Source organism: Cebidichthys violaceus, unplaced genomic scaffold, assembly GCF_023349555.1.
Source record: "Cebidichthys violaceus isolate CVI_PGR_0920_01 unplaced genomic scaffold, fCebVio1.0.p SCAF_3, whole genome shotgun sequence".
Lineage (NCBI taxonomy): Eukaryota > Metazoa > Chordata > Actinopteri > Perciformes > Stichaeidae > Cebidichthys > Cebidichthys violaceus.
In genome coordinates, this window is record NW_027176483.1 from 3,341,501 (window position 1) to 3,364,900 (window position 23,400).

Below are 23,400 nucleotides of genomic sequence, written 5' to 3' on the forward strand. Positions count from 1 at the left end.
ACCCCCCCCCCCCCCCACACACACACACACACACACACACACACACACACACTCTATTTCAGCCTGTTCTCGTTCCACGGGCATCAAAATACAGATGCTTCGTTACCGACGCACAAGGCACCCTCTAGCGTCTGCTCATCCGGGTCATCGTTAGGCGCTCAGAGGAAGCGCTCGGGGAGTGTGATGACGTAGCATAAAGGCTGAGGGGAGGTGGATGGTGTTCGAGATCGGTGTTCGAGTCCCAAAGTGTGGTTGGGTTAGTTCGTATCGAGGGGCGGATTGAATTATCTGGACCCCGGAAACACCTATTGCACGTTTAAGAGTGATGTCACGTTGTACCCTGAACACCCTGGAGTACACTTCTACGTCACTGCAGCACTGTGAGAAGTTAAGCCACTGGGGGGCAGCAAAAACTATATTTTCAGCTGCTGTTAAGTTGCTCTCTATATTGGAAATATACTTTAGACATTGCTTTTGATCTCATGGCAAACCACAATATAATTAAATTTACCCGTGAAAATATATTAAGAAAGTCAGTGATTGGCAGATTTTGGTGGATGTCCCCTAATATCATGGAGGGAAAACATTCTTGACTCAACAATCCACCGTTGAAGATGGAGAGATACCAATTTCTTCAAAAGATCACATAAAAAGTGTCTTGTATTAATATCGCATTGCTTGCAGCACATGCACAATGTTAAAAAGAGATATTCGTGGGAGGTTGTTGTTGGAAAGTATTTTTGAGAAAAACAAAAAGAAGTTTAAAAAAATTGCGCTGAAGTAAAATAAACCAGAAAAGTCAGGTCAAGTCAGCAAACACCCCCAGAAGTAGAGAAGGCCAAAAAAAAAACAGCAAGACGTCAGTGAGTTTGAATACGTCATCGTGAAGAGGTTGCGTGGGTGGACTGAACATCACAGACGGATAATGAAAGCATGACAGTGTGGGATTATTCCAGAGTGATTTGTCCATCTGTCCACATGTGTGGTATTTTGTGTTTCCTCCCAAACTAAGCTAACATTCACTCTCAGACATATCTTAGACGGCAGGGCAAATATTAGTCCTACTGTAGGCTACTGTATGTCCTGGATCTGAGGAACTCTGAGAATGCTAGCATCGCCCCCCCCCCCACACACACACACACACACACACACACACACACACACACACACACACACACACATAGACATTCATGCAGTTTGCACACACACAGACAAACACAGTCTACCAGTGTGTTACAGTGAATATGATCTTGGTTTATATGCTGAGTCAGTTGAAAAAAAAGTCTCTTTTAGCCTTTCACCAGGCTGCCAACCTCAGGTCAGCTACTGCAAACGCGTTGCGACTGTGAGCTGCAGGTTTATTGCTCGTCAATGACACAGTGTGGCCGTTTGAAATGAACAGAACGTGTTCCAGCCAATGAAAGCAGCACAATGACGGTTCAGTTGGGACTCTCAACGGTTTCGTTCTTTCTTTCTTTTTCTTTTTTTAACGGCGCTGCATGTCACAGCGGTGGAATGCTGAGAGAAAATAAGCAATGTGGTAATCAGTGTTTGACAGATGTGGGTTTGTGACAGCAGAGCTGATGTTTGTGGACTGGGAGTAGACCCAGTCGGTGAACTTTATTTAATTAAGGTCTTTTTGACTTTTGTCTCAAAAAGATAAAGATGAAAAAACTGTTTGTTTTACCCTAAAAGGCAATATTTGATCATAGGAGGTAAATCATTTGTTTGTGTGTTTTTTTTGCAACTCTTTAATTTATAATTTACAGAAAACAGAAAGAGAAAGAAACACTAAGAGTCTACAGCCATGCAGCCAGTGGAGCGTTGAGCTAAATGACAACAGCAATGACAACAAACTGATAGCAAGAGTGATGTTCACCGTCTTAGTTTAGCATATCGCCGCGCTAGAATTAGCAGAAAGCACAATAAGTACAGCTGAGGATGATGGGAATGGCATTCGTTTTGCAGGAATTTGGTCATAAATCAAAAATATTTGACAAATTTAAATGTTGACCTGATGATAGAAGGTTAATAGAGGAAAAGTCAGAGGATCCCCATCTTCTTCATCCTCTGCATCCCATAAATACTGGCATAAAATGGCATTGAAGTAGTTATGAAATTATTTAAGTCTGGACCAAATGAAGGACAAACCGACATTTCTCTCCCAAGAGTAATGACACCAACGTAGCTAAAAAGGAACTCAATTTAATAAAAGCACAAATAAATTCAAACTTCACAGCTGTTTTCCCGTGGGACAAAGAAAGAACAGTTAGTAAGGTGGGGGGGGGGCTTCATTTCAACATTCATTTGTCTGTCTCAGCCCTGAGCCTAATTTTAGCACTAAAGACATTTCCTGTGCCCAGAGACAGAGGGGCTTTCATTCCTCAATGAGCATGTATGGTATTTCCAAATGATAGAGACTCCTGATGTCCACTTTCCATTTTAGCCAATAGAGGCTGACGTAATAACCAAACGCACTGAGCATCCTGGATATCACGGAATATGAATGGAAGCGTACAGAAGTTAGGGAAAAAAAACACAGTGGCATTCAGGGGCAGAGGAAATGATAATAAGCCCACTGATTCATTCCAACACTTGCTTCTCTGTTCACTCAGTGCAGCGTTTCTCATTAAGACGTTTTCCTGTTTTCAGTAAGTTATGTATGGGTTGAAAAGGCCAAATATGACGATCAATTTAAAATGTTTTTTATAACTTTGAGCTCTGCCCGTCCGTTTCTGTCACGCATCACATCGTCCACACACATTTGATGTCAGTGTCGTCCATCTGGTTGTTTTTCAGGTAATCATGACCCCCCTGCTTCTGCTGTGTGTGTCCTTGCCCCTCATCTCGGCAACAGTATTGTTTGAGCTTGAACACCATGACGGTAAGTTTAGTCACAGTATAAAAGTGAAATACGTGTCTCCAGACATTTAGTTTCTTCTTTTTTGTAATCTATCTGATCACAACCTAATTAAATATGCTGCTGAAGTCAGACTTATTTATTTATTTTTGTTCTATTCTTACCTTCTCTTTTAGTCTCTTTTTAACCAAACTCAAATTATTTTCCTAACAATTTCTAGAGATTCTAGAGAATTTGGAGTCAGCTGCTGCTCAGTTGGTAAAGCAGTGTGTAAATGTATTATTATCATTAGGCTGTATCCTCATTAAAAAGTACAAAGACTAACATCTTGACCCATCTTTACCGTAGAATTGGACGGCACTTTGCGTGTCAGCATCCCTTTGGAGATGCCTCTCCGTCCTCTGCTGGGCAGCAAGGTAGTGGTGCCCTGTTACTTCCAGGACAACACAGTCAACGACCCCGGAGCCCCGACCGTCGCCCCGCTCTCCCACCGCATCAAGTGGACCTACGTCACCAAGGAGAAAATCACCACGATCCTGGTGGCGTCCGAGGGAAAAGTTCAAGTGGAGACAGAGTATCTGGACAGAGTGACGATGATCAACTACCCGCTGGTGTCCACTGACGCCACCATGGAGATTACAGAGCTGAGGTCCAAAGATTCTGGCACCTACCGCTGCGAGGTGATGCACGGCATTGAGGACAACTATGACTCTGTGGACATCCAGGTTCAGGGTACGACAGAGAAGCATGAAGTTTCATTCAATTTACTTCACTGCGATATTAAAGTCATTATCTACTCACCACATGGCAGTCAAGCTTCTGTTCATGCATAGAACTTAGACCCTGCAGTTCTATCTCAAAGGTTCTCTCAGACTAAAGATGTACAGGATACAAAAAGTTCAAACAATGCACATGTACACCAGGAGAAAACCTGTCAAAAAAGCAGATCAAGTCCTCTCGAAATTGCGGCAATCATTCAGTTGGCTGCAGGTTTAAACTCTTTGCCTTCGTTTGTTTTTCTGGTTTATGCCATCGAATTTGGCACAATGACTTCAATGATATTTCATCACATTTCTTATGTCTCCGGCTCGCTCTCCGTCGTACCTCACAGGTATTGTGTTCCACTACCGAGCCATCTCCACCCGCTACACCCTGACGTTTGAGAAGGCGAAGGCAGCCTGCATCCAGAACAGTGCAACCATCGCCACTGCAGCCCAGCTGCAGGCCGCTTACGATGACGGATACCACCAGTGCGATGCCGGATGGCTCTCTGACCAGACTGTCAGGTAGTGTTAGTCTAAACTGCTTATACTGATCACTATGGACAGGTCGCAATCAAACAACTTTACAGCCACACCTACGGGAAATTTAGGGTTTCTAATTCATCAAACCTGAGTGTCTGTAGACTGTGGGACGAAATCAAAACACATAGAAAGGCCATACAGAAACAAAGAGGACATTACAGACATGGACTAAATGTTAGCTTACAAAGCGCCCTTAATGAACAAGTTTCTGTCACATCAAGTGACACTTGAAGACAGGGTGAAAGGTCTGCGGTCACAGCGAGGACTAAAGGTAATGGCGCACACTTTCAGACAGTTTCTCTTCAAAGGCTTCATGGTATTAATGGAAGTAGTTGTAAAAGAGAAAAGAGAAAGCGATAGAGAGAAGTTCAAATCCTGCCTACCTTTACGCCTCCGCACACTTTACAAACGGCTGGATAAGGTGGGCACAGTTGACGGATTGTCAAATATAAATTAAATTGGATAAACCTTAATCGCCCCCAATTCCGATATTAGAAAGGTGAAGGAGGAGGAGCTTTCAGACACCATTTGACAAGCACTCATTAATGCTGTCCTGTGCACAAGGATTTTATTTTTAAATGTCTTTTACGTACCAACAGACTCACAATAAATAACATAGATGAAAAGTCAGCAACAACCTCAGTTCTTTTACTAAGTCCATCTGCTGACCGACGTTTTGACCTTTCAAGGTACCCCATCCATGAGCCGCGGGAGCGTTGCTTTGGGGACAAGGAGGACTTCCCCGGCGTGAGAACCTACGGTGTGAGAGACGTCAACGAGACCTACGACGTGTACTGTTTTGCTGAGAAGCTGTCAGGTAAATTAATCTAACAAGGGTACCAAAGCTACCTGACAGATGAAGCCTCTGTAGCGTGGACGGGACGGTAGACTAGTCATGTCAACGTGTTTATCTCCCTTTCTGCTCTCCACTCTCCTCCCAGGCAGGGTCTTCTACTCCATGTCTGTAGAGAAGTTTAGCTTCTACGAAGCAGGAGATCAGTGTGCCAAACTCGGTGCCCGACTGGCCACCACCGGGGAGCTTTACCTGGCCTGGAAGGGGGGCATGGATGTGTGTAACGCTGGCTGGCTGGCGGACAGGAGTGTACGCTACCCCATCAACATCGCCAGGCCTCAGTGTGGAGGGGGGCTCGTTGGAGTGAGAACCGTCTACCTGTTCCCCAACCAGACAGGATACCCCTACCCTGACTCTCGCTACGACGCTGTCTGCTTCCAAGGTAAACCATTCCTGGAGATTTGAGGAAAAAAAAATCTACCTGGAGATAAGATAAGTGCATCCTGGGAGCTTCTTTGTTGACATCTTAACTCATATCTGTTTGGCATTAACTCTATTTTTTTGGGTTGATTTCTTTCCTAAAACTGTCGATGCTATCAAGGAATTATGCAATCTTGTCTCCTCAGCTGGTGAGGATACCGGTGCCTTGCCCATGAGGACCACGCCTTTCCCAGACATCACCCGCGTGACACCCGCCCCTGAGATGTACCCGAGCCTCACCCCCTCACCTGGGGGAGAGGAGATCAAGCATGGAGGAATCGACATCTTCCACCCACTGCCCATCCCGCCCAGCGTGACAGACGTAGACGGTGCCATGGCTCCCACAGGTAAGTTGGTTGTGTACTTGGTCGATATCAAAACCCTTTGGAATACTTCTTTAAACTGTGAGAATGCATTTCTACAAAAGTTGTAGCCTTCTGACGACTGAAATCTAGAAGGCTGAACCTTCACCTCCTCCCAAAAATTAAAGTATCTGTGGAAATCCATGCCTTTGATGATACAAAAGACAAAAATCGGCTGCAACTTTTATGCTATGTTGACCTATTCCAATAACTTATTTTTGGAGATGCCTAACTCAAAAAACAATATTTCGGTTAGCTACTCAGGTTGCAAAAGTAGACAATAACCTAACAAAAATACATCCAAGTATTCTAGCAGCAGGATCAGCACTGCTATATTTAGTACTTTCCCCATGTGTATGTTTTTGTATAATTTTATGACTCACACTGTCATTGGCTAATCTGACAAGACTTTTTTTTACCTTCTGTCTCATTTCCCAGGTGTGGTGTTCCACTACCGACCCATCACCGGTCGGTACACTCTGAACTTTGTGGAGGCTCATCAGGCCTGCCAGAGTGTCGGGGCGGTCATCGCCAGCCACCTGCAGCTGCAGGCAGCCTTCGAGAAAGGCCTGCACCAATGTGATGCTGGCTGGCTCCGCGACCAGACTGTCAGGTAAACATAAAGCCTGTGTAGTAGGCGATAGACCAATATATTGTGAGTCCTGGATGGACTATTATGGAAAAGCAAAGCCTTAATATATTTAACAAATATCCTCTTTTATGCTCAGGTACCCCATCGTGTCACCCAGAGATAACTGTGCTGGTAATCTGCCACACCTCCCAGGAGTCAGGTCCTACGGCCTGAGACCAGCTAGCGAACATTACGATGTATTTTGTTACGTGGAACGTCTGCGAGGTGAGGAGCCCACTCACTTAAGTATCGACCTACCTAGCTATTGTTTCTGGCATGTTTGAGCTCCTCTGAGTGTTTGTGAATGCTTCCTCCAGGTGAGGTCTTCTTCACCAGTGACTATGACAGCTTCTCCTATGAGGAGGCTGTGCAGCACTGTCAGAAACTCAACACCACCTTGGCCACCACTGGGCAGCTGTTTGCTGCCTGGAACCAAGGGCTTGACAAGTGCCGCCCAGGCTGGTTGAAGGACCGCAGCGTCCGCTACCCCATCACAACCCCCAGGTCCCACTGCGGAGGCGGTCAGGTCGGGGTCCACATTATCTACGCCTACCCCAACCAGACAGGATTTCCTGATGAGCATTCACGCTATGACGCCTACTGTTTTAAAGGTAGGGAAGGATTAGGCGTGGTAAACAGCACATTGTTAGTCGTTATTGCCATTTATTAAAAACCTCTCATTTTTCTTCCAGCTGAAGTTCCAGTTGTTCACTTTGAAAATGAAACCAGTGTGAATCTGACAATCGTGATGGTGGATGTCATCAACAAGACAACAGTCTCAGTTGATTACTTTGCTCCCACAGGTGAGACTGACGGATACAGTCTGTTCTCTTAGGTCCTTGTCATTACCTTGGCTTGATCTTACAGTTTCAATATTTCTCAAAATACATGGTCCTGATTATTATCTCAAATAATGTTTTGTTTTTGTAATATTATCATTGATATTTATATGCGTCTTCGTCATCTCTTTTTAGTTGAAACTACTGGAGAATACAATGAAACTGAAACCCATGTAAATGTTACTGAAATCGAGGAGTTTATCAACAAGACGACCATCACAACTCAGCAAGTTGCTCCAACTGGTAAGACAAAAGGAAAAACTGTGTGAATGAAAAGGCCACAGATATAAGATTTCAATAAAGCTAAACACAAGGACATAAGAAATAAAGAATCTATCTGACACTTGAATCTTCTTAATATTTCCCCTAGTGAAAGCCATTTTACCTCCAGGCCCTGTTGATGTGTCCGGCTCTGGTTCAGCTGATCATTCAGCCAGCGGGGAGATCTCAGGGGAGTCCGGCACCTCCGGTACCAGTGGTGACGGCTCCGGCTCGGGACAGAACGTCATCTTCAGCAGAACCACTGACGTCTTCTCCGGGGATCATTCCGCCTCTGGAGGCCCGCAGGAGGCGGAAGGGGGAAGTGCTGTCATTGTCACATCTGGCGAACTGGGTAGTGCATCTGGATCTGGGGAGGGGGTTGACACTCAACACTCTGGCTTCAGTGTATCTGGATCAGGTTTTATCAGTGGAAGTGGGGACATCAGTGGTAGCGGCGGAGACTCTATGATCATCTTGGTGGATGGGAAGATGGAGGAGGTGTCGAAGACTCACCAAAAACCCACTGAGCAGGAGTTAGGCCAGGGAGGCATTGATACCAGCGGATCTTTCTTGGAATCAAGTACCTCCGGATCTGGACGTATGTCCGGGTCGGGTTCCGGTGGATTTTCTGGCATCTCATTTGTCGACCACAGTGCCGTTGACCTGACAGTCCAGCAGTCTGGTGAGCAGGAGGTGTCTGGTTATCGCCCCTTTGGATCCGGGTTCCACAGCGGCTTTCCAAGCGGTTTTCCATCTGGTATCTCAGGCTCTGCCTCTGGGGACTTTAACCTGCATCGCGGTGATGTCAGCTACCTAACATACAATGAAATGATGGAGGTGACCCTCCCGCCACTGGTGCGCCACCCTGAGCAGACCGGTGGGGTGGTGGAGGTCAGCGGGGAAGGAAGTGGGTCAGGGTTCCATCATGAATTCAGTGGCACTTTGGACCAAAGCTTGCAATCAGGACTCGGGGAGGAGGGTCAGGAAAGCCGTGCTGGACCTACTGTGTATGTAGTGACTCCAGATGCAGCCTACACCAGCCCAACCACAGCACCGTCAGTGTCATTAGCAACCCCTGCTGTAGTGGAGCAGCCTGAAGTAGTGGAAGGTATGTGGTCTAGGTTTCCTAAGGCAAAACAAACTACTATATTCACATTATCAATATTTTAGCAATTGTCCTTGTGACGCAGCGCCGCTGATGAACTGGACATATGTTTTCAGCCATAATGTTCAAAGTAAAGAGTCTTTCTCTCTGCTCTCAGGCTCTGTAGACCCCTGTGATCCAAACCCCTGCGGTTCAGGAACCTGCTCTGTGCAGGAGGAGCTCGCTGTGTGTCAGTGTCCTACTGGTTTCACTGGTAAAGACTGCTCAACACGTGAGTCACCAAACTACCATATCAAACATCACATCATTGTTTTTAATGCCATTTAGCTTGTGCTGGACACTAATGTAGAAATTCTATCTTTCATAATTTTGTATGCATTTGTCAAAATGTGTCTTGATGCCTATGTCTGTCTGTCTGTCTGTCTGTCTGTCTGTCTGTCTGTCTGTCTGTCTGTCTGTGTGTGTGTGTGTGTATGTGTGTGTGTGTGTGTGTGTGTGTGTGTGTAGCTGTGCAGGGCTGTGCTGAGGGCTGGTTGGAGTTCATGGGCAGCTGTTACCTCCACTTTGCTGAGAGAGATACCTGGTACGAGGCTGAGCAACGCTGTCAGGAGGTCAACGCCCACCTGGTTAGCATCGGCTCCCAGGAGGAGCAGCAGTTTGTCAACTGTGAGTAGCTGTGTGTGTGTGTGTGTGTGTGTAAGCAGTAGTCACTATAAAGATTATATCTAAAAGAATATCTAGAAACAAATGTTAGTAACAGGTGGGACAATATAAGTAAAGGGAGAAAGGGTGATTGGTCTTTCAAGTTTATACGGTCGAGTTTTGGTGCGATGATGCCGAATGTGCCATAGACAACCAATCCACGACCTTATTGATTCTGAGCCCCTGTTCCTCGGGGGGGGGGTATAACATCTTGTTACTACTTTGGACATTTGAACATTGAAATTGACATTGGATGCAAGCATACTATAAGAGAAGACGTGAGCTGTATAACTGGTTTGAAAGCTGAAAATCTATTTTTCTTTGCAATGCAGCCAATGGCCAGGACTACCAGTGGATTGGACTCAATGACAAAGACGTGCAGAATGAGTTCCGCTGGACAGACAGCAGTCCTCTAGTAGGTTTGGTTGCTTAACAACTATCTACATCATTTTATCTCGTTTATGGATTCACTGATTTGTCTTTTTTTTTTTTTTACCTTCCTTAGACCTTCGAGAACTGGAGACCCAACCAGCCAGACAACTACTTCAACTCTGAGGAGGATTGCGTGGTGATGATCTGGCACGAGGGCGGACAGTGGAACGACGTGCCCTGCAACTACCACCTTCCCTTCACCTGCAAGACCGGACCTGGTAAGCTTACTGGGTGGTAATATGTGTCTGGCCAGGAAGTGATTCTGGGAATTCTTTCTCGTTCTTTAATCGTAAAATTAGTTTGGGATGTGAAACAGTTGGATAACTAAAAAACAACCTTGACCTAGACGAGCTGCAACCGTCACTATATGTTTGTCGGTTTTCTTTTTTCAGCCATGTGCGGAGCTCCTCCTGAGGTGGAACACGGCCGGCCGATGGGCAGCGGCAGAGAGCGCTACCCCGGCAACTCTATAGTCCGCTACCAGTGTGACGCCGGTTACACGCAGCGCCACCTGCCCATCATACGCTGCATGCCGGACGGACAGTGGGAGGAGCCACAAGTGGAATGTACAGAAGGTAGGCTTGCGGGGAAATGCTGACATATGGATTTAATATCCAGAATTTAAAAATGTTTGCGTGTTAAAACAACAACATGAAAGTGAAGCTCAGTTAACAGCCGAGTTGGCAGCTTCAGCAAAAGACAACCAAAGCAATGTTGGACCAGATAAGATGTAAAAAATTTAATAAGGTCTATTTTTGGAACTTGATACTGCAGAAATGTGGCGTTCAACAGAGTTCAAAAGTCACTTTCTTCACATTAGATCCAAGATAAATGTGTGATTCCACGAGCTGAATTTAAAGTTGTGCGTTGAGGAGTTACAGCGTAGCTTCAAAGCCTAAATGTGTAGCCACTACAGCTACGCCGCCAACGATGAGATGACGGTAGAGAAGGAGCTGCCACTGTCGTAGCTGACGTGTGCTTCCTCAAAAATGAAACTACAGGTCGAGGCTTTGTCAACCACAAAGACGTTGGGCTGTGTTTCTTTAAAAGTCGTTTCTGTTTGAACCTTTCTTGCGTTTCTTTTGCCATCCTAAACGCCCTACTCACATTCAAATGAATGGGAAGACTGGCGTTGCTGCGGCTACGCCTGATTTGATGTGAATGCAGCCTGAGGAAAAACTTTTCTCCTCTTAAGTAACACAGTAAGACATTTCAACTGCAAACCTCGAGTTCACGGGGATCACCGCCCTGTATCACAGTAAATGAATGAATGTAAATTGCAAAATAGGTGTAGTCTCCTATAAAGAAATAAAATAGCAGTAGAAGTTACCTCAAGGGAACTCCAGTCATATCAGTAAATGCGAAGCCCACTTATCACAAAGTCTAATATACGCACGCAACAAAGGTCCCTGGTTGAACTCAAACCGAGACCGTTGCACATTGTTGATGCCCCTAGGTTGGCTGGGCATCCAAGGGCTTGTTTTCAGTCCACTTCATCCATGAAAGAGATTTAAACCTTGCAAACAAACATAAATTGCAAAGCCTGTGAAACAGACACCTCCTGCAGAGCTGATGAAGAGCCAAAGGTGGCTTTTGAAACGGATCCTTTTTAGCCACAAACGCTCACTTCAGGGCGATTTATACGTCTATTGGCAACTCATGTTTACATGATGTCATCAGTATGCGTACCTTTTTCTCTCTCTTCCCCCCCCTCCAGCCGGCACCAACAGTAACCGGCTACACAAAACATCCCTCAGGAGAAGAAGTAAAGGAGTCAGCAGCCAACAGGAACAGAGGAAGCTGCACTGAGCAGGAATGAAAAGGACATAGAACAGAGAGCCACAAAGGACCCCCTCTTGTAAAGAAGCATGGACACCAATGCAAATGCCGGACCAAAAAGATAATATTCCCCAACATGTATTTACACACACACACGCACACGCACACACACACACACACACACACACACACACACACACTAAAGCACATTTAGACAGTGATAGTGTAATTGACTTATGATTTGGATCTTTGAGTGTCACCCTGCACCTTCTGAAGGCAGTTTTTAATCTATGTATTTATACTGTCTAATTTATAGCTGTGATCTAGTATTGAGGAGCATTATCTCATTGCACATTTTTCTGCAATCAGTTGCCAGCACTGCACACAAGGTAAGGTAGATGAACTAGTAAGAGGCTTTAGAGTGACACACACACACACACACACACACACACACACACACACACACACACACACACACACACACAGTCCAAATCAGCCCAATAAAGTGTTTTCGATTGCAGCTGGATTCTCTGAAGTCAAACACATTGTCACGCAAACTTTTGCTATATTTGTAGGGTATTTTTCTAGATGTCTGTTTCTCAGTAGTTTGTATTACTTTTATTCGGTCTCTAAGGACTTTATTTGTGTGCTTCAGCCTGGAGACAGTGATTCTCAAACCTTTTTGGTTGTGACCCCTTAAAATACAGCAGCGAGCACCTCTTAAAAACTACAATACGGAGAATGAAGTCAGGCTTTGTGAGGGGGGGGGGGGATAAAACCTGCCGATACATGAATGGTGGTGAAATGTATCCGCCATCGTTCAAGACCCCAAATGATCTCGTCACAACCTCAGGTTTGAGAGTCACTGTGCAGCAACACCGCGGCGGGATCAGATATACTGAAATGATTGTGCTGTTCCAATCGATGATGAACATAGAAATCCAAGTTCAAGATGTGATTAAAGTCAGTGCAACAGACCTGGATTGAAATAATCGGCACTCATGCACTTTTGGGAGTCTTCAGTCACTTCTGTGCTAATCATTTGAATCCAGTGCAACATAAAAAAAACAAAATAAACAATCCTCATCTGTAGCTGACGCATGCCAAGGAACCCGTACTGAGAAACAAGTGAGATCTACAGTATGACGCTGAAGTCGCCGGCTTTTCTGCCAGTTTTGCAGGTTGGCAAGAATCACGCTTTTATGAGATTCAGTGTTTGCTAAATGAATGAACACTTCTCACTGTAAATATTCTCTTTACAATTCTCTGAACAGCAGGATCTATCAATAACCAACGCAGAGACGGACAATTTAATTTGTTTGTTTGATTAATTCATCATCCATCCTGCTGATTTGTTGGTTTAATTCAATGGTAGGTTGCAGTTATGACTTACTGATGTAGTTTTGAGCCTCAAACATCTTTTGTGGAGGTTTCCGGTGTGCGTTTCATGCAATAGGGTTTTATCAAGAGAAATGTACTTCTTAAAAACTTGAGAAATTATACCATTTTAGGGAATAGAAGCTGTGAAAGCAGTAGAACTTATTATAAACATGAAGAGAAAGACGATAGAGAAGGTGGAGGTGGAGGTATACGAAATGTCGACCACGTCCTTTTAAAAAGGGTCAAGATTTGCTTTTCCAACTCTGAGAGCAGATACTTGTGTCCGTATCTGATTTCTCACAAACACTAAAGCAGCTACCGCACACGCACACACACACCCACACACACACACACACACACACACACACACACACAAACACACAGTGAAACTGGTACTCTCATGGACACACACACACACACAACTCATAGAACACGCTACAGAATATGAAAGTGGATGAGTGAGCGTGATGGCGCCACAAAGTGAAACACCTGGCTTGTTCAAAGTTTGCACATTTTGTACACGGAAAAGAAATGGACGGATTTGACTTGGATGCTCCTGGTGTGTGCTGGAATTGTTTTACTATCACGTTAGAGCGTAAGCTCAAATTTCAACAGTAGGCCAACATTTGAGTTACTATGTGGCGGACAGTTGAGGCAAATCAGCGAGGCTGTGTATCAGTGTTTTTGATTCTTCAATAAAGCGATTCATCTCTTGACAAATAAACCAAAATATGTTTTAACGTTGCACACAGCCTGTTGTGACTTTGTTCAGACCCCGAATGCTCATGTGAACATACAGTGTGCCGTGCCAAATAAAACTTGGAATCATCCGTCTCCGTGGAATGAGTGTCCCAGTGTGCAAGACTGTCGCTTCTTTACCCAGGAATCACTGCAATTTCACATTAAGGAACTGTGCGATCTAACTCGTGGAAATCACACGCTGAGATTTTCTGTCGTTTTCTGGAAACATCATCTTTTCCCTGGAGCTGTTGAATTTTGAGGTGAACTCTCCGTGCCGGGGGAACAAACCCGGCATTTAGTTTGTTTCTTACCTTCCTGTGGAACCCAACCGTGAAAAAACACACGGTAAATAGCTCCTTTATCTGCCCCTACAGCCTCCACCTTCATCACTTCAGTCACCGCAAACAAGATCTGCTCTGGGTGTGTGTGTGTGTGTGTGTGTGTGTGTGTGTGTGTGTGTGTAGCCCTGTATGTATAGAAGTATATGCATGCATCTATGTGGTGTGTACATTAATCTGTGTGTTTGTGTTTGGGCGTGTAATCCCTGTGTGTGTGTGTGTTTATGTGTGTGGGTCCACTGATGTTTGACCAGCAGGTGTAAATAGGACGTGTTTATAATATAATCACTAGGACTTCTGTTCGCACCCGGATGCAGGAGGGCGTAGCAAGGTGTTCGACCCCACTCATCTAAAAGTGCATCGCGTAGCCAGACAGAGCGACGCTGTTTACGTACAGTGGCTGTTTTGTGTGGGTCAGTAACCCATCTCACCTCTCTGCCCTGGCATTCCTGTTCGGGCTGAAAGTGAAACTGTATCGCACCTTGAGAGCAACACCAACCAGAGGAGGTGTACGAAAATCACCGAAAACACACGGAGTGTTGTCGTAGCTATAAATCCAGCGATTCAAGGGGCATCCGAAACTTCTTCTGAGCATATTATTCATCTGGGAACTAGTAAAGAATTCTAACCACGACTGTAGAAGCCTGCGTCCAACACATATTTCCATAGAGAAATATCTCAAAAGTTGGTACAGACACACTTAAAGATCCCAGAAGATAAATCCAATTTACTAAAGTGAGGTCCTAACTTCTAATCTGTTTCCAGACCTCCAAATCAACCACACACATCTGCGATTTGTACATCAAAAACAGGTTATCGGGGTACAACTCGTGACAGACTACCTCAAAAACTACGCTGAATCCCTGTCAGCCTCGTGTTTCTTTATTCATTCTTGACTGCACCTAACATATATCATAATATCCTAATGTTAACATGTTAAATATTAACGTCTCACCATGTGCTGACATGCATGCTAATGTTAGCATATAGCTCAAAATGAGTCTAAAATGGCCACGGTTCGAGTTAAGCTCTGGTGCCACTCAGGCCGAACTTCAAGCAAGCTGTGTTTCGGGCTGGTAGCCTCACAGGAGCATTAGCATGGCTATGAGGTTTTAATCTGTAGACTAGAAATAAGTGGCTTCTTGCATTCACCTAAAAGACTCACCTGAAGCCGCAGGACTGGACCGTCCCCGAGGTCGGTGGTGATAGTAGTTGTTTGGCTAGTAGGCCAGTTTCAGGAAACCTGGTCCAAAACATCAATGAAACAAATTCTCCCTTGCTGGATCTTCTGCACATGGAACAACTTAACATCTCCAGCTGTGTCACATCAGTGGCTGCAGTCTCTTCCTGTACAAGCCGTAATCACAGACTGTATACAAGAAGTGGACGTAGACACCGTGAGGTCACCCACTACGTTTACGAAGCCTCGGATTTGGCATTTTGGCCATCACCATCTTGGTTTTGGCAAGAGTTCTTCTTCTTCTTCTTTCAAATTAATGGCGGGTTGCAAATGTTGCTTATAAGGTGCACACCGCCACCTTCTGTACTGGAGTTCCCGGGACAAAGGAGGTCGTATGTGTCCAGATTGTTAAGCCTGAGACAAATTTGTGATTTGTGATTTTGGGCTATACAAAATAAATTTAATTGAAACAAATTCAGCTCGGGATTTAAAGGAACTTTGAAGTTTAAATTATAGTTTTCCTAAATCACCTGATTTCTTTTAACAAATGTGTCTCACACGAAAACTTTGTTACAGTAATGTTTTTATTAATTTGTAGAAAATAGTATAAATGCGTAGAAATATGTAATGAAAAAAAACACACAAAAAAAACAGATACATGTCAGAATGAAACACTTTCTTCTTCCACAACGGATGTAAACAAGGGAGTTTAAATATGACAACAATACAGATACTCATTACTTCTGCTTTCATCGCAGAGCACTACTCTTAGTCACCCAGAAAAATGAAAAAGAGATGCATTATACTTTATAACACGGGATACACAGACATTTAAGGAGACAAGCAGAGACTCCAGTATATTTCACAGTGTTAGAAAGACAGAAACAGTTACATACAGTTAGTGAGGGGACAACCGTGGACCAGTTGGAAAGATCGGACAGGAACATAATGAGAAACGCTCTCCACTTCCTCAACCATCAAAGTGCCCTTTAGCAAGGCACTTAACCCACAAGTTTGGAGTTGTAATATGAAGATTGAATGTTTAAATGTTTGTTTAAATGTTCTGGAGGGCACAAAACAGTAATTGCTGAATAAATACATGGTAGATGAGGGACTGAGGTATGGTTGGAGAACAGTGGTTTCATTTGAATAGTAAGATTTTTCCTAAAGAGAAATTAATAATGTGTGAATAAAAAAACAGCTGCAAAATGATTTGAAGCACAATTAGCTTGATTTGATCTGTGAGGAAAATGTGCAGGAAAAATAACCGAATCTACACACAAACTATGGGAAGATGTTCTCTTTTTACATTATACGCTATATGGCCAATAATATGTGGACACCGCTGTCTATGCAATTTGAATGTGGTCCAATTAAGGGTAACCGTAACGCTATACAGCAAAGGATACGTATTCTAGACAATGACGTGCTCCCAACCGTTTTCCGTGTACAAATTCACAGTTTGGTGTGAACCTTAACACCCTCAGGATGGACTGTAAAGCCGACAGTAAACCGGGCCTCATCGCTGCATCATCTCATGCTGCTGTGACTGGATGAGAGCAAACTCCTGCTGACTGGTTCCTAAATCTTGCAGCAACCCTGAGTGGAGGCTGTTGTAGCAGCACATTAATGGTTTTGGAATGAGATGCGGGTGAAATGTCCGCGTGCCCACATACTTCTGGCCATAAAGTGTCGTCATTTAGTTTGAGTCACACGATGGGTGCACTTATTGTTGACTGGGAGTTAAGTTCAATAGGCTGCTGATCAGCTACAGTCTTATGAAGGTGGAATGCGATTGACCCAAATGGCCTCAAAATAGCTCCCAAATGAACAAACTGGCTAACTGCTGATTTGCTCTCAGGCTACAAGCTAATGCTAACCTCTCAAGCAGAGCTTTGAACCGGTGCGCTGTTTCGAACGGTGTGTTTGTGTCTTGTGTTGAGCCGAAGCGTCTACCGATAACAGTAGACGCCAAATTTCCGGTACAGAGGGGGGAACCCAAAACTACGCACCCCTGGTTCCGGTGGGCCGCAGTTAGCCCGGGCCTTTGTGATGGGATAACGGACACTCCCATCGGACAACCATCCGGCGTCACACCGGTCCAATCCCATCAGCCTCCAGGCGGCGTACATCTGGCCCACTTTGGCGATTTGACTTCCATCACTGGCACAAGCCTGGACCGCTTCTGTGAAGTTGAGCTTGGTCTGGTGCTTTAAGAAGTACACAGTCCCTAACGCAGGAGAGAGTCATAAGTGAGGAGCATGTCGTGTTGTATTTATTCTTCATCTCACACACACACACACTTATACTGACCCTTGAGAGAGGCGGAGAAGCAGAAAGCATCATAGCGGTAGAGGAGGCGATGCCGTTGTCCGTAGCTGCGCAGACCGGGAGCTAAGTCCACGCCGCCGCAGCCGTCGCGCGGCGCTGTGATTGGATACTGCACCGTGCCGTCGGCCAACCAGCCAGCGTTGCACCAGTCCAACCCGTCCTCCCACGCTGAGAAGAGCTGCTCGAATGTAGCCAGAGTGGCCTCCTGCTCCTGGCACGCTTGTTGGGCCCCGAAGAAGTTAAAATTGTAGCGTCCTTTCTGAGAATAGTATGGGAACACCATGCCTACATATAGGGAGGAGAAATGCATTATGGTAGTTTGGTTTTTATTGTCATACGAAGCAATACGCACGCTGGCGACCTGATGGTTAGAGAGATGCATTTAAGAGATGTTGTGTCTGAATGCATTAGCAGAACTGATATGTTTTGCAAACATGAAACCTCCATGGTTTAAAAATGGTCTCCTCTCGATGGTTTTACAGATAGAAAATGCTTTACGGGCCAAAAGGGGACGTTCTAGCTGCAGTACTGTGACTGACCACTGGGAGAAATCAGCGCCGTATCAGGCTTTTATTATACATCCATTGGGGCCCACAGATTATTTTTAGTCCTGGGCCTCCCTGTGGTCATTTTAAAATCTAACTGCACAGAAACTGACCCATGAGTTGAGTGTCCTCACATAACATGTCACAGTCATCAACACACACACACACACACACACACACACACACACACACACACGTATTGCTCACCCCGCAGCTCCAGCTCCACCGTCACACTCTCGTCCTCCAGGCCATCGATGACCTCACATCGGTATCTCCCCGTGTCGTTGAGTTGCAGCTCATTGATCACGAGCGACATGTCGCCCGGCGCCGAGCGTCTCAGGCGCACGCGGCCCCGGAAGCCGCCGTAGCTGCGGTGGCGGTTGCCCATCGCGACCATAACCTCGGTTTCCCTGGCGAAGGCTTCGGGGGGAACAGGGGCGCTGACGGTGTTGGCGGGCAACCAGGACCACTTGACCCTGGTCCTGCGCGGCGCGCTCAGCTCGGGCTCGTAGTGGAAGTGGCAGGGGAGGGTGACACTGCTCCCCCTGGTGGCCGACACCGAGAGCTGCGGGGATTCCACGTGGAGACGAACCCCGTTGAAATAGACTGAACAAAGACACGAACACCAGAAACACAACATCAGTTTAGCAGTTTAATCCTGAATTTATTCTCTGTGTTTATGGGATTAATCAAGATACATTGTGTCTTTAATCTCTGCTCTGTGGAAAGGAAGTCCTGAAATAGTCGGGTAATGGAGTCCTTGCATTGGATGTGGTTGGTAAATAAATCTTATTTTATGGTTTAACCCATCCCATAATGAAGATTTTTAACAGCAGCCATTATAAATTCTAATAGCCGCTATAAAAGCATAGCTGTAAACAGCAACATTTATGATGGCTCTGATCCTTTTAGGGGTCCCCGTAAACCATGTCAGGATGCAGGGCCCCAAAACTAATGCACACACTGATTGATTCTAATACACCCTATATGGATGTATATTTAAAAAAACACTTGTGCTCTTCCTGCTATGGTGTGCCAAAATGCTGTGAAAAAGAAGTCTTAACTGTCTTTCACTTTTCATTGCATACCAATTCTACACCATCAACAACACATTTGTTTTTCCTGTTTACAAGCAATTAACAGTTTTGTAGCAACAATACACCAACCACAAATGGACGTCAGCTGCTTTTGAATTTGACCGCCGGTTACACTTCTTTAAGTGGAAGCAAAGCGCCTTTCAACATATTTCATGTTGCAATCAAAGCAGCCCCGTTGAAGCCCGTGAAGAAACACATCTGCAGAGCTGCAGCTCCGTAAATGAGCCTCTCTCAGTGTGCAAGGACGTCGTCTGTTGTCAGGAGGACATGGGAGGGTCCTCTCGTGCTGCTGTGCACAAAACAATCCAACTCTGTTTTTATCTCTGGAGCTGTCTGCACCATTGCATGTGTATAGCTTGTTGCACTTATTGTATTCATACTAGCTTGTTGCACTTATTGTATTCGTATTACTTATAGCACTAACTGTTTTTCTTTGTTTCTGCCCTGTACTTTGGCTCTGAGTTATGCTCTGCTTCATGCTCTTAGATGCTTGTTTGGAAAAGGAAATGTACTTATGACTTCTGGTGACTAGTAGTTCTTTTGATTACCAATGTTGAATGCACTTATTGTAAGTCGCTTTGGATAAAAGCGTCTGCTAAATGACTGTAATGTAATGTAATGTAATGTATAAAATCGTACAGCTTTGCACTGAATAGTATTCGTTAAAGGTATTTCTATTTTGAACTCGCATCAAAAACCCAGTTAAAATCAGCCTCGTTACACACAGCTGTCCAGACCTCACCTTCAGTCATATACTCACCCATATTCCACGAACCTAAACTGGTACGACCACCAAACACAGCATGCATTAACAGCCTGAATTCATGTTTACTTCCTGTCAGCCTATGCCATTCACATACACTGCAACGGGAAATAAACCGTGATGGAATGTTCACGTTTACGACTGTGACACGGACTTGAAGGAACTAAGCTGTTGATGGAGAAAACAAGCAGCACACACACACACACACACACACACACACACACACACACACACACACACACTTCATTTAAGTTGAGGTAGACGTAGAGCACTGTTCACAGGTTCACTGCAGGTTCACTGCAACGCAAAACCACACCGACGACTAGCAGACGTGTTGCTTTTATGAACCAGTCGAGTGTCGGGGAGCTCCATTAATTATAGCTGTCTGCTGCCGACACGTCCAGGTGTTGTGATGTACACAAATGAAACATGAAGAAACATCTGTGTCTCACACGCAGGGGTGAGTATTCAGCTTTTACTTTAGTAAAAATAGTAAAACTACAGTATAAATGTATTGTTACATTTTTTGTTTGCTTGTTTATCATATTCTATTCTACATTTTCATATCTTTTTTTAAATGATGTCTTATTTATAGTGTTTATTATCATGATCTAATCATCAGGTAACATTTCTTGAATGTGCAAACATACTATTCTGAAAATAGTCTGTTTCAAGTACTCCATTCAAAATCTTAATTAATCAAAACTACAGAAGTATTAGCATATTATATACAACATATTATATAACTGGATTATAATTAGTGATGCATTCGCGTGTAAGCAGCAGTAAAGCAGCAGGTAAAGGAGCTAATTTCAACTTTATTCTAACGTTATTTATTCTACTGCTTGTAGCTTAATCTATAATAAAACATAATTTATTTGTTGATTATCTTTTGTAGCCCTGTTATCATTTTGAATCTGCAAAGGAACGAGTAACTAATACATGTAATGGAGTACAAGGTGCAACATTACCAGACTAGATTACTACATATTGAGTAAATGCACTTGGCTACATTACACAAACAGCAAGCAGAAGCAAACTTTCTTCGCCCTCCATTTTCAGACGCACACAGACCAACAGAGGACCTACTCTCTCCTTTTCCGTTTCCGTTGCTGATGTCCTGGTAGTGAAAGCCGTTGCTGTACCCGGGGCTCCAGCCCTGTCCGCCGGGCAGCAGCAGCAGCAGCAGCAGCAGCAGGTACAAGCAGGCGGCCAGTAGGGGGCGCAGTAGACCGAGCATGATGCTGTTGTTCCTCTGCAGAGCCAAGACAACGGTGGGAATAAACGCTCAACTCTTTCTTCTTATTCAGCTGTCATGTAGGCCGTGAAACCAGAGACGGGCATGAAAGTATTCAAATAAAGATCAAAGTTACTTCTCACAGTGTTTAGAGATACAAAAAAAAATTTAAAAAAATATATTTATATATTAATAATAAATTAGCAACTTCACAAAATAACTACTGTAACTCTAACGTGGCTCGAGGGAGACAAGATAAAATGATGATTATCCAATTTCCAATGTTTTTTTTTTAATTATTGTTTTGTCTTCAAATGTGAAAAACGTATTGTGTTGTTTTCTTAGTTAAACTACATGTTACAGTTGTTGTTCCACACATTCCTTCATGTTAAATAAAAAATAATCAGTCAGAATCTATGAAAACCTTGATGACTATCGACAGCCCACGTTAGAATCGATTAGAGGAGTAGCAGAAACTTTTCTCACATCTCAGTCATGAGACAAACTGCAGCCTAATGCACGTTTATATCCTCCTCTTGAATCCAACGTCTCGGCTTCAATACAGCTAAGATCACAATGACTGTCGCGTGTATTAAATATCTTTCCTCCGTGCCCATGAGCTACGTGTCACGTAAAGAGTAACCACTACAACTGAGTTACACCAGCGCTTTAAACGTCTTATTTTTTTGAGGGTAAAACCAAAAAAGTCTGAAGTCGTAAAAAGTCACTCACAGATAAGCAGTTGTCCGCCCAGCGTGTCTTCAGCTCATCTCCTCCTCATCCTCTGCTGCCTCTCTGCTCGCCGACGCCGACGCTTGAGGGGGGGGGGGGGGGGCGCGCGCGTGACGTCACGGGACGAGGCATCCCCTTTGAGGTGAACAGTGACCTCATCATCCACGAGCCCGCGTACAGCAGATGTATTAGTGCTATAGATACAACAGCAGCAGCGTGCTCGAGTCTTCTTTTCTTTGCTTTGTTGTTAATGAAGCAACCCGACATTTACAAGTGCAGCTGAAACGATTAGTTGATTAATCGATTAGTCAATTGGCAGACAACTTTTTCGATAGTTTAAGTCATTTTTTTAAATGTAAAAATGCAAAAAAACATGTCATGGTTACAGCTTCACAAATATGAGAATTGTGATTATTTGGGGCTGTTGGTTGAAGAAATCAAACATCGTGAAGGTGTCACGTTGTCCTCTGAGGTAACTGTGACGGCATTTATTCATATATTTCAGAATTTTTCACAAACCAAACAATCAATCGATTAATAGGGAAATAATCAGCAGATTAATCCATTATAGACGAATAATCATTAGTTGAAGACCAACACCAAATAGTTCAATTAGCTCCACCTTAAATCTAATAGTGATATAATATACTACATATAATAATAATATATACTACATGTTATTATAACAGTCATTTTCTGCACTTTTACTTTTGCTTACTTGCTTTTAATAAGAATACCACATCACCACATCTTGCACACAGATGCAAGTTGGATTCTATTAGCGTCATCGTTTAAAATGAATGGGGGTCAGGTCAAAACCAGTTGACCCCTTCCTCGACCTCGTCTAATCCCACTGAGAAATGTGGTCAAACCCAACTGACTTTCAACCTTCTTTTCAACCCAATTTAAAGTGTGCAATAATGAGACAGAAAAAAACAAAAAACAGCTACATCTCATTCATCCACAGTGCAAATATAAAGCTTAAACATGCTGTAGCTTCACGTCAGCACACACTCATTCACTGGTCCTTTTCACTAGGGTTAATAAGGTCATAGCAGCAGAGGAGAATCCTCATTAACACTTAACAATGCAGGTGTATTTTACCACCTTTTCTGTGGATGACGCAACCCTGACTGACTCGACTCTGACTCTGGAGTTTTGAAATATAAATGAGGGATATCGAGTGTTTTCCCCTTGGATAGAAACTTAATCTCAATCCTTAACATTTTAAACTGCACAATGTCTTAATTATAAATAAATAAGCAAGATTTATTTGAAAAAGTTGACTTGTTAGATAGCAACATTGTCAGAGGCTGCCCAGCTTCTGTAATCCTGGTATGTTGAGGCCGACAGAGTATATTCTGTGCCCCCCCCCCCGTCTTGGCATGGCCTCAAGTAACAAAGCAAATATTGCCACATGAACTCATATTTCAGTCATCAGTTGAAATAATAGCAGCCGTGGTGGAAAACAAAAGCGATTCCAGTTCTCCTCCCGGGGGCCTGAGAGA

At 44.2% G+C, this 23,400-nt stretch overlaps 2 protein-coding genes across 3 annotated transcripts in view; one reads left to right on the top strand and one right to left on the bottom strand.

Moving 5' to 3' along the window:
- acanb (aggrecan b) overlaps positions 1-13,673 on the top strand; it is a 14,722-nt gene extending 1,049 nt beyond the window's left edge. The window contains exons 2-19 of the mRNA XM_068723776.1: positions 2,800-2,884; positions 3,209-3,592; positions 3,972-4,146; positions 4,854-4,981; positions 5,106-5,399; positions 5,584-5,784; positions 6,238-6,412; positions 6,528-6,655; positions 6,748-7,041; positions 7,123-7,233; positions 7,405-7,512; positions 7,640-8,638; positions 8,793-8,906; positions 9,143-9,301; positions 9,670-9,752; positions 9,843-9,987; positions 10,162-10,344; positions 11,487-13,673. Coding sequence (XP_068579877.1) covers positions 2,806-2,884; positions 3,209-3,592; positions 3,972-4,146; positions 4,854-4,981; positions 5,106-5,399; positions 5,584-5,784; positions 6,238-6,412; positions 6,528-6,655; positions 6,748-7,041; positions 7,123-7,233; positions 7,405-7,512; positions 7,640-8,638; positions 8,793-8,906; positions 9,143-9,301; positions 9,670-9,752; positions 9,843-9,987; positions 10,162-10,344; positions 11,487-11,578 — 3,852 coding nt within the window. The 5' untranslated portion in view covers positions 2,800-2,805 and the 3' untranslated portion in view covers positions 11,579-13,673. The remainder of the gene's footprint in view (positions 1-2,799; positions 2,885-3,208; positions 3,593-3,971; positions 4,147-4,853; positions 4,982-5,105; positions 5,400-5,583; positions 5,785-6,237; positions 6,413-6,527; positions 6,656-6,747; positions 7,042-7,122; positions 7,234-7,404; positions 7,513-7,639; positions 8,639-8,792; positions 8,907-9,142; positions 9,302-9,669; positions 9,753-9,842; positions 9,988-10,161; positions 10,345-11,486) is intronic.
- A 2,080-nt stretch (positions 13,674-15,753) lies between these two features.
- hapln3 (hyaluronan and proteoglycan link protein 3) lies at positions 15,754-21,944 on the bottom strand. 2 transcript variants are annotated; one of them, XM_068723113.1, is made up of 5 exons: positions 21,893-21,944; positions 21,013-21,233; positions 18,271-18,669; positions 17,501-17,803; positions 15,754-17,417 (listed from the first exon to the last, which is right to left on the bottom strand). In XM_068723113.1, the coding sequence occupies exons 2-5, from the start codon at positions 21,161-21,163 to the stop codon at positions 17,140-17,142; spliced, it is 1,131 nt and encodes a 376-aa protein (XP_068579214.1). In that variant the 5' UTR covers positions 21,164-21,233; positions 21,893-21,944; the 3' UTR covers positions 15,754-17,139. The 2 variants fall into 2 exon arrangements, with proteins under 2 accessions (XP_068579214.1, XP_068579215.1); XM_068723114.1 differs by having other exon boundaries at positions 21,013-21,178; positions 21,893-21,916.
- Between the last annotated feature and the right edge of the window lie 1,456 nt (positions 21,945-23,400).

What these genes read in the sequence shown, in the direction of transcription:
- hapln3 (XM_068723113.1), bottom strand. Translation starts at nt 21,163, where the DNA reads ATGCTCGGTCTACTGCGCCCCCTACTGGCCGCCTGCTTGTACCTGCTG. An exon ending in GGTGGAGCTGGAGCTGCGGG is followed by an intron (nt 17,804 to 18,270) that starts GTGAGCAATACG and finishes CCCTATATGTAG; the next exon opens with GCATGGTGTTCCCATACTAT. An exon ending in CTTCTCCGCCTCTCTCAAGG is followed by an intron (nt 17,418 to 17,500) that starts GTCAGTATAAGT and finishes CTCCTGCGTTAG; the next exon opens with GGACTGTGTACTTCTTAAAG.